The 15,823-nt window shown below is 44.9% G+C and overlaps 1 protein-coding gene across 1 annotated transcript in view; it reads left to right on the plus strand.

Moving 5' to 3' along the window:
- The window catches only part of PRR12 (proline rich 12), a 56,231-nt gene that overhangs the window by 11,544 nt on the left and 28,864 nt on the right, over positions 1-15,823 (plus strand). The window contains exons 2-4 of the mRNA XM_060780771.2: positions 4,725-4,837; positions 7,740-7,901; positions 9,754-13,241. Coding sequence (XP_060636754.2) covers positions 4,725-4,837; positions 7,740-7,901; positions 9,754-13,241 — 3,763 coding nt within the window. The remainder of the gene's footprint in view (positions 1-4,724; positions 4,838-7,739; positions 7,902-9,753; positions 13,242-15,823) is intronic.

Here is a 15,823-nt window from a genome sequence, read left to right on the forward strand (position 1 = left end):
ACTGACCTCCTCAAGGTCCTCTCAAAGCTTCCAGGTCCCGTAACTTATCAGCTGTTGCTCACGTGGTCTATAGTTCTGAAAGGAAGAACTTGTTGCCTCTTGCAAGAAACTATCTTTGTTATCCAGGGTGTCACCCGTGAGATTTTTGGTGGAGACATAAAGGTTAGTGTCTGGTTGTTGAAGACCTGAGTTCAAATATGACACTTTCTCTTGATTGATTGATCAACAGCTGTTTGGCCTTGGAAAAGACATACTCTGACAGTTTGTGATTGGCATACTGGAAGCAGGATGGATTCATCTTACTGAGGGCTTGTAAGGGCAAATATAGCCCCACTTTAGAAATTAGCTTATATAGTTTTATTATTTATTATTTGAACTGTTACAGTGGGTGTTTGGTATCCACTGGTTCCTGGACCCCCATGTATGCTCAAGTCCTCTTATATACAATGTCATAGTAAAATTGTGTTCCTTATGAAAATTGCAATATCAAGATTTACTTCAGGGTGGGAGAGGAAGTAATATTTTTAAGCCATTGATAGTTGAATCTATGGATACAGATCATGGATATGGAGGGCTGACTGCTTCCTACTGTGGACACCTGAACGAACATTTCCATTTTGAGATGAGACATGGAATTGGTTGCAAGGACCTGTTGTCTGAATCTTTTTTATCTTTTGCTATCAACAGAAAGAAACGTGTTTGCTTTACAATCTTCAGCCACTGCCCCCTTGAGCAAAGGGTCAAGCCCTAGAAGGGAGAGTGAGGATTTCTCTCTCTTAGTACCAGGAGTCTCACATTGCCACCTTTTGCTCTGCATATCATGCGTTCTGTCTCTACCTATCTCTTTTTTTGGATGGATTGCCATTCAGCTATAGAAACTGTGTGTTGTGGCAAGTTAAGAACTGAAAAATCGAGGGTAAACGAAAGAGTCTCTTATTTCCTGTTTCCTATAGCCCAGTGGTTCTCAACCTTCCTAATGCCGCGACCCCTTAATAGAGTTCCTCATATTGTGGTGGCCCCTAACCATAAAATTATTTTTATTGCTACTTCAGAACTGTAATTTCGCTACTGTTATGAATCGTAATGTAAATATCTGATATGCAGGATGTATTTTCATTCACTGGACCAAATTTGGCAGAAATCCCCGATACACCCAAATTTGAATACTGGTGGGGTTGGGGGGGATTGATTTTGTCATTTGGAAGTTGTAGCTGCTGGGATTTATAGTTCACCTATAAATTAAAGAGCATTCTGAACTCTACCAACGATGGAATTGAACCAGACTTGGCACAGAGAACTCCCATGAGTACCAGAAAGCATTGGAAAGGTTTGCTGGGCATTGACCTTAAGTTTTGGAGTTGTAGTTCACCTACATCCAGAGAGCACTTTGGACTCAGACAATGATGGATCTAGACCAAACTTGGCACAAATACTCAATTTGCCCAAATGTAGAACACTGGTGGAGTTTGGGAAAATAGACCTTGGCATTTGGGAGTTGTAGTTGCTGAGATTTATAGTTCACCTACAATCAAAGAGCATTTTGAACCCTACCAACGATAGAATTGGGACAAATTTTCCAAACAGACCCTCCATGCCTTGAAGGGACTCACTGGCGCAAGCCTCCCTCCAGCCTTGCATGCTCTCCCTCACTTGCACATGCGCTGAGCACTTCTGCTCTCCCCTCCCTCCTTGGAGTCTCAGAAACAGCCCTCCCCTTGTCTGAGAGTCCGACCAATCACAGGAGGGCTTTTGGTGGGAGTGTTCGCTGTCGGTTTCCAAAAAGGAAGAGAAGGACAGGCGGAGAGATCTTCAGTCTTCTCTGCCAAAGGTGTTCCTAAGACCATCAGAAATAAATGTTTTCTGATGGTCTTTGGCGACCCCTCTGAAACCCCCTTGTGACCCCCCCCCCCAGGGGTCCAACTCCCAGGTTGAGAAATGGCCCTCTTGTGATTGCTGCTGCATAGTCCATTCTCACTCACCCCTGCCGTAGGAGATAGGCTGGGGGCAGCCTATCTCCTACGTTTTGGTAAGTTGAGCCTATGCCAAACACCCAATCGTCTCCCTCCCTGGATCTCTATGCCTTGTGTAGCATCTATATCTTCCATATTTCCCTGCAGGTTTGCTGCAGGTAGTGGCATTCCTGAGATAGTGGCACACTTACTCTTAGCATGAGCTTTTCCACAAGGTCTCCCTCTCTGCAGAGAGGCCTTCTGCTGTCCCAGGGCTGTGCCTGCACTTCCTGCATGGCACGTGCATAATTGTGGCACATGCCTCGACACACACATTCAGAGAAATAAATAACGGTGTTGGGTTTGGCTTGGCGCTGGAAGGAGAGGAGTGGCAGCGTTGCACATAATTATGTTACACGGAGTAGTTCCCAAAGGGATTCTGGCAGAACAAGAGCACAGCAATGCTGCCTGGGATCTGGAACTCATGGGTATTTTTTTAAACCTGTGAGAACAGTTCTGTAGGCATTTGTAAGTCAACTACTGTGATTCTATGGTCAACCGCCACCAGACATTGACCATAGATTCCTGGTTGGTGCATAGTGGGAGTGATGTTGTGAAACTATGGTAACCACCTTATAAGACCAGACACAAGTCCCATAGCAACAATAGCTCCAGGTGACTAGTTGGCTGTAGCGTTTGCCATCTTATACCTAATTCCTTGGGGGGGGGGGGGAACCATTAAACTTGCTCATGAATTTGTGTGACAAGAGACCAGACTCTTGGGTTTTCTAATAACAAAGACGCTGAGAGATATTTTGGGAGAATAAGCTGTCAAGAATGAGGATTTATGGCTGCTTTCGAAATGAAGGTTAAAGTCCCCTAGTGTGGAACAGAGCCTTGGAAGGTGGGGGCTTGGAAAATGGTCTTCTGTAGCTTGGAGCAGGGATCTGGAAACAAGGCTTCTTGGGTGTTCGGTTTCTCTGACGAGAGGCCATGTCATTGGCATGGGGAGCAAGCCTTTGCGTCATTTTTAGTATCTGTAGTGGGGTAGGGATGTTTGTGCATATCACAAGGGGAAATGTGCTTTCTTGGTGAAGGTGGGGGTAGAAAAGAATGTCAGGTAAAGGACAGGTGTGGGCAGCGAGATGAGAAACAAAGTTGACCTGATTGAGTTGCAGTTAAGGACAGAGAGATCTCAGCAGCACCCACGGCTGAGGAAGCAGGTCAGGATTGAGGGACGTTCTACTGCAAGCTGTGTTTTGGCTGCTGGGCTAGACAGCTGCGTCTTTCTGTGTGAGTAGAATGGGGAGGGGGGCAGGATGGAGAGGTCAGATGCTGTGGGAAACAGGGAACTGGGGACTACATTTTCCAAAATGCATCACTAACTACAGTATTCTATCCTGCAAAGTGATATATGCTAATGAAAAGTGATGGGGAAAGAGGTGGACAGTGTCTTGGCATTTAAAATAGGGGATCTTCTCTTTATTCTTGTGTTGGATTTCATTCCAGTAGCACTTTTAGAATGCAGTATATTTTCACGTGAATAATGGTTGTGTTCTTGCAAAGAGAGGACATGGATACACCCATTTTAGAGACAAGGGGTGGTGCCCAAGGCTATATAGAAAGTTGGTATATGAAAAAGATTTGAACCATTGGGGGTGGGACATACACACACAGGACCTCTCATTGCTTTGTACTTAAATCAACATGACTGCCTTTACTTGTTTACTTGCCCTTGATCATTCATGCAGATGAAAAGAGTAAGTGATCCCTCCAATGAGTTTTGAAGAAACCTATTTGTGTGTGCAGCCAGGATATTTGAAATAGAGCTTGGAAAACTTGATATACCGCATATACTTGAGTATAAGCTGGGTTTTTCATCCCTTTTTTTGTCTGAAAAAGCCTACCTCGGCTTATACTCAAGGCAAAGTTATTTATTATTTCAATCTATTATTATTACTATTATTATTATTATTATTATTATTTCATTTATTATTTTACTCAATTTGTTATTTTTACTACATTTACATTATTTTACTCTATTATTATTACATTTATTATCTTACTCTATTATTATTTTTATGACATTTATCATTTTTCTCTATTACTACGTTTACATTATGTTACTCTATTATTTTATGACATTTATTATTTTACTCTATCATTGTTATTATTACATTTACATTATACTCTATTATTATTTTTATGACATTTATTATTTTACTCTCTTTATTATTGGAAGGATATGTAAGCACATTTACATTAAAGAAGGTTAGAATAATGGTTTAATCAGAGTTGGACAGTCTTATCTTAAATTACAGTTTTATGTAAATATTCAAAAACATTTAGCCTACTGATGCCTCAATGTAATTTTATTGGTATCTATTTTTATTTTGAAATGTACCAGTAGCTGCTGCATTTCCCACCCTCGGTTTCTACTCAAGTCAATACGTTTTCCCAGTAGTAAAATTAGGTGCCTTGGCTTATATTGGGATTGGATTATTCTCAAATATATATGGTGTATTTTTTATTTACAACTGTCAGAAGCTTCCAGACATAGCCCAAAAAGTAGTGTTTACAAACTCTAGCACATGTTAAATGCATTAAATCAAGACTAGTAGCACTATTCCCTTCACCTTTAGCCACATTAGTAGGATCTGATGAGAACCAGAACAAGATCTGGAAAGGCACAGGTTCCTCAGCTCAATATTCAATGTAGTTGACTGTCTTGTTAGACCTGACACTCTGTCTTTCTCAATCTCTCCCTCTCTCCAGCTTGGTGTATGGCGGATCCCGGAGCTCACACCCAGACACAGATATCTTACACCGCCAAGCATACGCCACCCCTCATCCTCTGCAGGGCTACGCCACAAACCACCACCCGGCAGGTACCGTGCTCTTTTCTCTCTCCTTGATATCAGTGTCTTATCTGTGTTCCCTTGCCCCAGGCTCAGGTTTGCTTCTAAAGAAGGAAGAAATCTTGTGACATCTTTAACTAATTTGTTCCAGCATGTGCTGAAATAAGCCCCACGTGTACATGTGTAAATGCAGTTAGTAAACAATAATAATATTCTATCTTTTCTCTACTGAGCTCAAGACACAAGGCAGACTGAGTGTTTTTCCTGAAGTTGAAAATCCTCCAAAATCCAAACTAGCCTACATTTCTAACTGAGCTAGTGACACCTTTGCTTTCAGATGATTCAGGGTATGCCGGCTTTGTTTCATGCACAAAATGATAAAGAATACGGTGTATAAAATTAGCTTCAAGCTATGTGTATAAAGTGTATGTGAAATATAATTGAATTTTGAGTTTTGATTTCGTTCCCGTCCCCAGGATATCTCATGTATATGCAAATATTTCACAATCCAAAAAAATAAATAAATCTGAAATGCAAAACACTTCTGGACCCAAGCATTTCAGATAAGGGATACTCAACCTGTATTTGACTTTTTCCCCTTCCTATGTTATACTCCCAAAATATGTGAATTAGGCCAGAATAAAAAAACCCAAATTTCTCAAAATTCATCCAGCAACACAACATTTACTCTCAGCGCTATGCTGACTATTTTATGTAATTAGTGTTAGGGGTTAGTGTTAAAATATACAGCAGAGCATCCAAAAACAAACAGGATACAAAAGTTGAGCATCAGCTCATTAGCGAGCAGAGCGGGAAATGTCATGTAATGTGGCTGCAAAGAATTTGGAGCTTAGGAGGCAAAGGTGCAGAGTCCAATCTTTAAAAAATCACAAAGGTTTATTTACAAAGATAAGAATAACTTCATTTCTTAATCATCAATAACTGGGTCTGAGCTACTCTAACACCCATCACTTTTAAGGTTTCAAGAGAAGGAAAAAACTAAATCACTGCATCTCTTTGACACACAAGCAGAGAGAGATCTCAAAGCACACAGCACATACTCTCCATATTAAAGTGTAAGTAGGCAGAAGTCAGATTCAAAAAGGGTTGCAGTATAAAAGTATGCATTCTACACAACCAATAAGAATGAGATCTGAAACAAAGAAGAGAGATGAAAAAGTTAGATTCCCAACTGTCATACAGTAAATGGGGGAAGGGAAACCCTCAGACTATTCTAATGCTAACTAACTTCTCCTTATCCAGGACTGCAGATTTGAGCAGTGTGGGGTTGAATTCCAACAATTAGTACAAGACTGGGGGAATTCTTTCTATAATGTAAGACTATAGAGGACAGAGGCAGGGTCCAAATCACAGCTGTATATCCAATTTTCCTCAAACTGTTTTCACCCGATGGTGTTATTTACTGTTGTTCTACAACTTTAGCTGACCTGGCCACTTTTGGGTGGAAAGACAGCGTTTATATTTTCTATAGTAAATAAAACAGTTTGTGTACGTGAGTGATGATGAGTTTTGTTAAGATTTTCTGTATCTTGTCTCAGTCACTAATTAAAATAGAGATTGCAGTTAAGAATTCAAATGAAGATTAAGACTAGGAAGGACAGCTATGAAGGAACTAGCTCAGATCCTGGATTATATAAGATACGTTTTTCAATACCAAACTAAGAATCATTTAAAAGGTAAAGGTTTCCCCTGACATTAAGTCTAGTTGTGTCCGATTCTGAGGGTGGTGCTTATCTCAATTTCTAAACCGAAGAGCTGGCGTTGTCTGTAGACACCTCCAAGGTCATATGGTCAGCATGACTACATGGAGCGCCCTTGCCTTCCCGATGGAGTGGTATCTATTGATCTACTCACATTTGCATGTTTTCAAACGGCTGGATTGGCAGAAGCTGGGGCAAACAGTGGGAACTCATGTCGCTCCCTGGATTCAAACTTGCAGCCTTTCAGCTAGCAAGTTTAGCAGCTCAGCGGTTTAACCTGCTGCACCACCAGGGAGCCCTAAGAAACATTTAGGCTCTAGTATTTTTGATTTCTTCGTATGGATGTGAAAGCTGACAGGAAAAAAATGACTCATCTGAAAGATGGTTCTGTGGATACCATGAGCCACGAGAAAGATAAATAAATAAATCTAAGACCAAATCACGCCTGAACTCTTCCTAGATACCAAAATGGCTAAACAGAGGCTATTGTGTTTTGGTCATATCATGAGATGACTTGACTCGTTGGAAAAGATTATAATGCTCAGTATGATAGAAGGCAGTAGTGAAAGGATGAAGGCCTCATGACAAATTGCCCTGGCTTTTAAAGACCTGAGCAGTGCTTGTGGAGGCCTCTTGTTCATGCAGTCAACAAAACTTGAAGCCAACTTGATGACACAGACCACTTCCCTCTTCCCCATTGGCTAATTTTGGTTGAAAAAAAATCATGCCCTATGCCAAAAAGAAGCATAATACAGAACTGAAGCAATTTGTCCCTCAGTTCTTTGATCTCTACTATAACCGTGGTTTTTTTTTTAAATCCCTGACCATTCTTGCCCTTTCCTAGCAGTTTTGCACCAATTCTTCTTTCTCTTTTTTCCTAACTCTGTCACCTTTTTGTTCATCACTTTTTCATTGCCCACTCTCATATCTGCCAGGCATTTGCCTAGTTCTCCCTCTTCCTTCTTAAACAAAACGTAACAAACAAAAATTTAGTTTTCCTGTCGTATACTGCCCTACTCTCTAAGGCCACCCTGACACCCCCATACTTCTGTCTCTTTGGAGATTGTCTTGCTTGTTCACTAAGACTGTAATCCTCTTCCTGCCCCTGTCAATGTATCTGTCTATCTTTGCTTTCTCACTGACTTTCAGCTCTTTATCTCCTTTCTTTGTCTCTCTCTTAAAATACAAACAAGCGCTCCTTTCTCCTTTAGGTCTTTCTGGCCTTTTCGAGACAGGGCTCCATCATGCCAGCAGTGCCACACCAGACGCCTCGGTCATGAACCTCATCTCGGCGCTGGAGTCACGGGCACCGCAACCAGGCCCTTCCGCCTCTTCCCTGCTCTCCCAGTTCCGCACCCCATCCTGGCAAACAGGTAAGTGGCACATTCTGGACCCTCTCCTAGCATCCCAGGAGACACTGTCAAGTGGAGAGAGCATTTGTTGGGGATTTCGCCTTTGTGCACTGATGTAGCCTAGACTTCTGTTGAGCTGCCTTATACCATCCTATTGGTTGGTGTAGTTTGGTGTTCTCTTCTTGAACTAGCAGCACCTCTTGGGGGTGGAGAGCTTGCCTACCAGATGGTGTTAAACTATGACTACCAACATGCTTCACCTGTATTGACTAGAACTGATGGGAATTGCAGTCCAAGAGCTTCTGGAAGGCTGCAAGTTCCCCATCAGCGATGGGTGGTCTTTTCTAGTTTAGTTATCTTAACTTTATCAAGATGTGTTGTTGAAGGCTTTCATGGCTGGAATCACTGGATTACTATGAGTTTTCTGGGCTGTATGACCATGTTCCAGAAGCATTCTCTCCTAATATTTTGCCCACATCTATGGCAGGCATCCTCAGAGGTTGTCAGGTTTGTTGGAAACTACGCAAGTGGGGTTTATATATCTGTGGAATATCCAGAGTGGGAGGAAGAACTCTTGTCTGTTGGAGGCAAGTGTGAATGTTGCAATTGGCTACATTGATTAGCATTGAAAAGCCTTGCAGCTTCAAGGCTTGGCTGCTTCCTGCCTGCGGGAATCCTTTGTTGGGAGGTGATTAGCTGGCCCTGATAGTTTCTTGTCTGGAGTTCCCTTGCTTTTGAGTGTTCTGATTTTAGAGTTTTTTAATACTGGCAGCCAGATTTTGTTCATTTTCATGGTTTCCTCCATTCTGTTGAAATTGTCCATGCTTGTAAATTTCAGTGGCTTCTCTGTGTAGTCTGACATGGTAGTTAGAGTAGTCCAGCATTTCTGTGTTCTTAAATAATATGCTGTGTAAATGTTGGTTTATCAAGTGCTCTGCGATGGCTGACTTCTCTGATTGAAGTAGTCTGCAGTGCCTTTCATGTTCCTTGATTCATGTTTGGACAATGCTGCGTTTGGTGGTTCCTATGTAGACTTGTCCACAGCTGCATGGTATATGGTAGACTTCCGCAGAGGTGAGAGGATCCCTCTTGTCTTTTGCTGAATATAGCTTTTGATGGATTTTCTTAGTGGGTCTGTAGATAGTCTGTAGGTTGTATTTTTTCATCAGCTTCCCTATGCGGTCAATCGTTCCCTTATCAAGATGTCTTCCCTACTATTTTAAACTTGAGATTTTGGAGGTAGAACCTGAGACTTTTTGTTTGTAATCAAAATGTGGCATAAATGAAGAATAGGTGATCTTTCGGATGCCACTAAAGTACAACTCACATCATCTCTAACCATCCTATGATATTGTGAGGAATAATGGGATATTTGTGTGAATGGTTCCATATTCTCCCCAACCACATGACTATCATTTTCCCTTGATATGGAAACAGCAGGGGGAGCGGGGGGAGTAACTTTTTGTGAATCGGAGGGTTGTTGTAGGTTTTTTCGGGCTATATGGCCATGTTCTAGAGGCATTTTCTCCTGTCGTTTCACCTGCATCTATGGCAAGCATCCTCAGAGGTAGTGAGGTCTATTGGAACTAGGAAAAAGAGTTTCTAAATCTGTGGAATGACCAGGGTGGGGCAAAGAACTCTTGTCTGTTGGAGCTAGGTGTGAATGTTTCAACTGACCACCTTGATTAGCATTTGATAGCCTTTTGTGAATCGTTTTCAGAAAATGTGCTCTGGTACCATTTTGTGTGTGCCTACCATCTTCTCATTACTTCCTTTTGAAATAATGCTTTTGACGTCTCCTTTGTAGACAATCCGTAATTTCTGTTATTTTTGTCCAGGAACCTGTAACTTGAACCTCTTTTTCTTCTTGCAGCCATGCACACTCCAGCGCCTGCTGAGCTCTTCATCTCGGGGGCCCTCCCAGGCTCCGGCACCTTCCCTTCATCCTCGGCGCTCTCTGCTTACCAGCACCCGGCCTCCTTCAGTGGGCGCAGCTTCCCAGTCACTTCCTCACTCACCTTGCAAGATGCTACCTTCAGCCCAACCTCCAATGGTCTCTTGTCTCCACACGATCCTTTGCTTCACATCAAATCCTCACAGTCGAGCGTCCCTTCATCTCTCAGCTTTGACCGACTGGGCAGTGCAGTGCTGGGTACAGGCTTGCCCTCCCAGAGCTCGGCTTATCGTAGCGCTCAAGAGTCGGCTTCCCGTCACCTCCCTTCCCAGTTCAACCTCCTTTCATCCTCGCTGGGGCCATCCGACCAGACATCCCAACTTTACAACACATCTGTCTTTTCCAGCTCACCTGCCTCCTCCATCGAGCGGGCCATCCCCCGGCAGGACAGTGTGATCAAACATTACCAGAGACCCTCCAGTGCCCAGCCGCAACTCCCTTCTGCCCATTCCCTCCAGCACTACCTGAGCTGCGGGGGCAGCTACCAGCAGATGCCCCACCGCTCCAGTCTTTCCTGCAGCCCCCTGGGCGAACAGTCCCCTGCCAGCAGTGAAGGCTCCCAACAGCAGAAGACCCCACAGTCCTCGCGGCAAGAGGCCTCCCAAAGTTACCGTCCCATTATCCAGTCCCCTGGGTACTCTGGCACAGCCTCCTCTTCGAAATCCAAGAGCTATTCTGCCTCCCGCCAACCGCCCCGTTCCACCGCCACACCCAAGTGCCAAAGCAACTACAGTTCGTCCACCCCCAAGCCTAGCTCTGTCATTGCAAGCCAGTCCCAGGCCTACTCACCCGGACAGCCCCAGAGCCTGCTTTCCATGAGCCAAACACAGAGTTACTCTGTCAGCCAGCCACAGAATCTCTCTTCGGTTAGCCAGGCATCGCAAGGTTTCAGCAGCAATCAGGCCCAAGACCTCACGAGCGTAAGCAAAGCTCAGAGTTATTCAACCACTGGTCAGGCCCAACAGGGTCAGGCTGGTCAGGGTGGGCAAGGGCTGCAGACCTGTCAGAACCAGACTTACTCGCCTGAGCAACTGCAAGGCTTGTCATCTGTTGGGTACAGTGTCCAGGCTGAGCCCCACGTCTCTGTCAGTCAGACACCGAGTTATGTACCAGCACATTCGCAGGGGATGCCCACAGCCAGCCCATCGTTAAGTTACAGCACTGGCCACTCACCGGCAATGCCAGGCCACAACCAGTCCATTGGCTATTCACACAGCCAGAACCTTCCAGACTCAAGCCCTTCACAGATCATTCGGCCTCTCCAGTCGCCCACTGCTAACCGGCCGCAGAGTGTGGCATCGCCTGGGCAGTCTCAGAAATATCTCACTTCTGTGCTTTCTCCTTCCTTCATGCAGTCAGCTCACACCCAGAGCTATCAGAGTTCCCAAGGAGGGTTGGAGAGAACACCGTCTTATGGTAAATCCAAGACTGACTCAGACCTGCTGTCATCTGAGAGGACAGACGATGAGGAGTTCTTGATCCAGCACCTGCTGCAGTCGCAGAGTCCACCTAGGGTGCCCACGGAAGGGATGGTGGAGTGTGAAGAGAGGTCTGGGAAAGGGATGAGTTATGAGCTGAGTAAGACAGAGGAGCGTTACCATTTGCAGAGTGTCATCCGGACCAACTCTAACCTGGACAACCAGGGCCTTGAGATGTCTCTGCAGAGCCTAAAAGACAAGAAGAAAGGAGAGAGGGCCAAGGAGTATCCACACACACGTTCAACACCAGAGTCTTTGGCCACCTCTGTGGTCCATTACAGTCATCAAGCTGGCTCCATGGACTCTTACGGCCAAGAGATCAAGAAGTCAGTGGAACAGCACCTCCAGGGAGGCCACATGGACACAGGTGGCAAGGAGATTTCACAAGCCCACTCCTATTTGCAGAAGACTCCTGAGCATGCCTCGCAGCCTCACCAAATGGAGCCCCATGGACTCATGCCTGGGCAGCAGGGTGCCACTTTGATGTTGGACTCCCCTCCCGATTTGCCCCCTCTTTCCCTTTCACAGCAGCAACAGCAACAACAGCAGTCCCAGCTGCTCCAGTCAGTTCTGACGCACACCCAGAGCCAGCTGCACTCACGTGGGAAGGTTCGGACCCCCCTGGACGTCCACCTGATGGAGCCTCAGCGCATGCACCAGGCAGAAGCCCCCTCTCCGCAGCTTCAGATGCAGGCATTGGAAGCCCACCTGCACCAGGCTCATGTGCGTTCCCAGAGCATGGAGGCGCAGCTCCTTGAGCCGCAGCAGTCCCCACAGCTCCAGGGTCAGCTGCAGTCGGAGAGGATGCAGTCTGAAGGCATGGAGGTGATGCCCCAAGGCAATCTGTCCCAGTCACAAGAGATCCAGGATTTCTTGGAGCCAGAATTGAGCTTGGAATCCCACCTGGGGCAAAGCGGGGCAGTGCAAAATCAGCAGCATCTTCTTCCCGATGCCACTTTGGACCCAGACTCCTCACAGCAAGTTCCTCAAGGGCAACTTGAGGGCAAAGATCAATTTGAGAGCTCCAGCCCACAGGGCACCAAACAGCGTTTTGTTCCCTTGACCTCCATTTGCTTCCCAGACTCCTTGTTACAAGATGAAGACCGAAGCTTCTTCCCAGGCATGGAGGACATGTTTGGGCCTCCTCCCTGTGCTGGGGATGAATTCCCCAAGCCAGATGATGGCACACAAGGCATGGAGAGGGGCGAGGGGATGAAAGGAGGGGGCTATGACATGATGCAAGGAGGACAAAGCTATCAGAGCTATTGCCATTCTGAAAGTGGGGACGGGCAGCACTTAGGACTCGATTCTGTGTCTGTCAAACATGAGTTGCCATCAACAGTCAACACGGAACAGTTGGGGCTAATCCAGTCTGGCCAACACGGGACACCTCCTGTTTCGGAATCTAAGTCAGGCCTGACATCGCCCATATTTTGCTCCTCCAAACCCAAGAAGCTGCTGAAGACGTCATCTTTTCACTTACTCAAGAAGCGGGAACCACCGTTCCAGCCACCCAAAAAGAACTATGCCCAGGAGTACGAGTTTGAGGACGACGAGGACAAGGAGGACGTCCCGGCTGATATCCGCCTCAACAGCCGCCGCCTGCCTGACTTGCTGCCCGACCTCATTTCCAGCTGCCGCACCAACCGGACCAGCCTCAGCCCCATGGGGGATATAGACTTCTGCCCGCCAAACAGCGGCCTCATGGACGGGCCCAAACGACGAGGCCGCAAGCCCACTAAGCCCAAGCGAGAAGGCCCACCCCGCCCCCGTGGGAGGCCCCGCATCAGGCCCCTGACTGAACCACCCCACGGCGTGGCTCACGACGGCACCAAGAAACCCCGTGGCCGGGGGAGAGGGAGGGGCAAGAAAGCTGGGGAGGAGGGGGTGGAGCCAGGAGGAGGCTTGGAGTCACTCAAACCACTCAAGGTAAGCCAGGAGGGTGAGGAGGCCGCGTTTCTTTTTTTCTGTTAAGCAGTAGGGCTTAACGGTAAGAGAGGGAATTCTCCATAAGGGGCTAGTCATAGAATAAAACAGTCAGGAGTGAGTGATGGAACACAAGGCTTATGGGTTTGTCTGACCACCTGGTTTGGGAACTGAGGAAACTGCTTTACATCAGATCAGATAGGTAGTCGTTTAGTCCAGTATTGTTTTCTCTGATAGGCAGTGGTTTGCCAGGGTCACAGGTTTAGGTTGTCCCCATCTCTTCTTACTGTGAGTTACTTTTTTAAAATCTGGAGATGCTGGAACCTTCTGTTGTGTGTCACACTTGTGTTCTGCCACTGGGCTAAGGCCTCTGTCCTGATGCTTAGAAGAGTTACCACACTGAATTATTCCCAGAACCCACAAGCTAGTATCATCAGTGGTATACTGGGAATTAGCCTGAAAAAGTTTTTTTCCTAAGCTGTGTGTATTGATTTATGTATCAATACAAAAAGGAACTATTTTATTTTTTAAAAAAATGTTGAGCTGTGAGAGATGTGCAATTTGCAGAAATAGAATCATAAAATTGGAAGAGACCTTGTGGGCCATGCAGTCTAACCATCTGAACATGAGGAGGAACTTCCTGACTGTGAGAGCCGTTCAGCAGTGGAACTCTCTGCCCCGGAGTGTGGTGGAGGCTCCTTCTTTGGAAGCTTTTAAACAGAGGCTGGATGGCCATCTGTCAGGGGTGATTTGAATGCAATATTCCTGCTTCTTGGCAGAATGGGGTTGGACTGGATGGCCCATGAGGTCTCTTCCAACTCTTTGATTCTATGATTCTAACCCTCTGCCAAGAAGCAGGAAAATCACATTCAAAGCACCCCTGACAGATGGCCATCCAGCCTCTGTATATAAATGTTTAAAGTCATGTGGGGAGATCTTTTTTCCAGGATTTTTATGTGGAAAATTATCACACTTTATAGATTGAAAGTCATTATGTTACTTAAGGAACATAAACTGTATCATGTGCAATTTGGTTTGGTATAATATTGTCAAGTTTGGTATATTGGTAGAACAGTTAAATTATTACAAAATTGGGTATACTTTATTACATTGTAATTCAGCTTTTTGCAAGACATGATTATAACTGGAGTCACACAGTCCTGAACTGTAGGGAACTTCTTGAGTTTTTCCAGTTTATTAGGAACAGGCAAAATCAAGGAAAACAAGGAAAAATCACTATAATAAATTACAGAAAATTGTTTAATCTCTTCTACTTCTCCATAGTGTCAAATAGACATGATACAAGAAACTGAGACCAACAGTTTCAGTGATCTGATATAGATAGTCTTGTTTATAAGTTTTCATCTTACATGGTTTTAGGAAATAATTTTGGGGAGGTAAATATATAATTCTAAACAAAAACATTCTGCAATCAATTTTTCCAGGAAGAAAAAGCTTTGGGGGAAAAAACTTGTCAAAATGTGTTTCTCCCTACATTTATCTACATCAGAGGTTCTCAGCCTGTGGGTCCCAAGGTGTTTTGGCCTACAACTCCCAGAAATCCCAGCCAGTTTACCAGTTGTTAGAATTTCTGGGAGTTGAAGGCCAAAACATCTGGGGATCCACAGGTTGAGAACCATTGGTCTACATTCTTTCCTCCAGGCCTTCAAGTTGCTACTGATGAACAGTTCTCAGAAGCACCCCTTTGTATAGCGTATGTCAGTAATGCATGATGGCCCAATACAGGGCTGTAACTCAGTGGCAGAGCTTGTGTTTTGCATTCAGAAGGTTCCATGTTCATTCTCTAAGGGTAGAAGTGATCCCTGCCTAAGATCTACTACCTGTCAGTGACCAGTGGCTTGACTTGATGTGAACCAGCTCTGTAACTGGAGCATAGGAGACAGTGGACAGGTCCAATGATCCAGGAAAGAATATACTCTGTTTTGGGTAGTCTTGCATTCCCTTTTACTAATGAAGAATGCAATTTGTGGATGCTTTCCTGGATTGTCACTTGGTTATGGCCATATTTCTGGCATCTCCTGAAATCCCTCCAGCGAAAAGGAGGTATCCTTTCCTGGATCATTGGACCTGGCTTTTTAGAACAGACAAAGGTTCTGTCTTGTGACATTTTACAAGACAATCAGGGCTGGATGACCATCAGCTCTTCTGTTTTGCCTGCATTAAACTTCCATGTGGTTATTATCCATGTGGTGCTGAATTTCACCAATATACTGGTGGTATTACAGCCCAGCCTTTCCTTGTAGTTTCATGTAAAAATTACAAGACCAAGAGACAAGGCAGAACCCTTGTCTATTCTAAAATGCCTTAAATCTGGTTGGTTTTATTTGTTTTGTTTTGCAATATCACATAGTTAGAAGAATTGCATAAGGTGTGCAAATTTTACTAATTGTGGTTTTGACATTAGCATTTTTAAAATTTCATGGCTCCAGAGTTTGGGTTTCTAGAGTATGATAGTAGCAGGCTAGGATGGCAGAATTTGTAAATACTTTAGATATTGGACACCAAGAATGTGTTTGTGAATGTGCTTGCATGAGAGAGAGAGAGTGCCTGTGTGAGGCAGAGAT

The sequence above is a fragment of the Anolis sagrei genome, chromosome 6 (assembly GCF_037176765.1).
Source record: "Anolis sagrei isolate rAnoSag1 chromosome 6, rAnoSag1.mat, whole genome shotgun sequence".
Classification (NCBI taxonomy): domain Eukaryota; kingdom Metazoa; phylum Chordata; class Lepidosauria; order Squamata; family Dactyloidae; genus Anolis; species Anolis sagrei.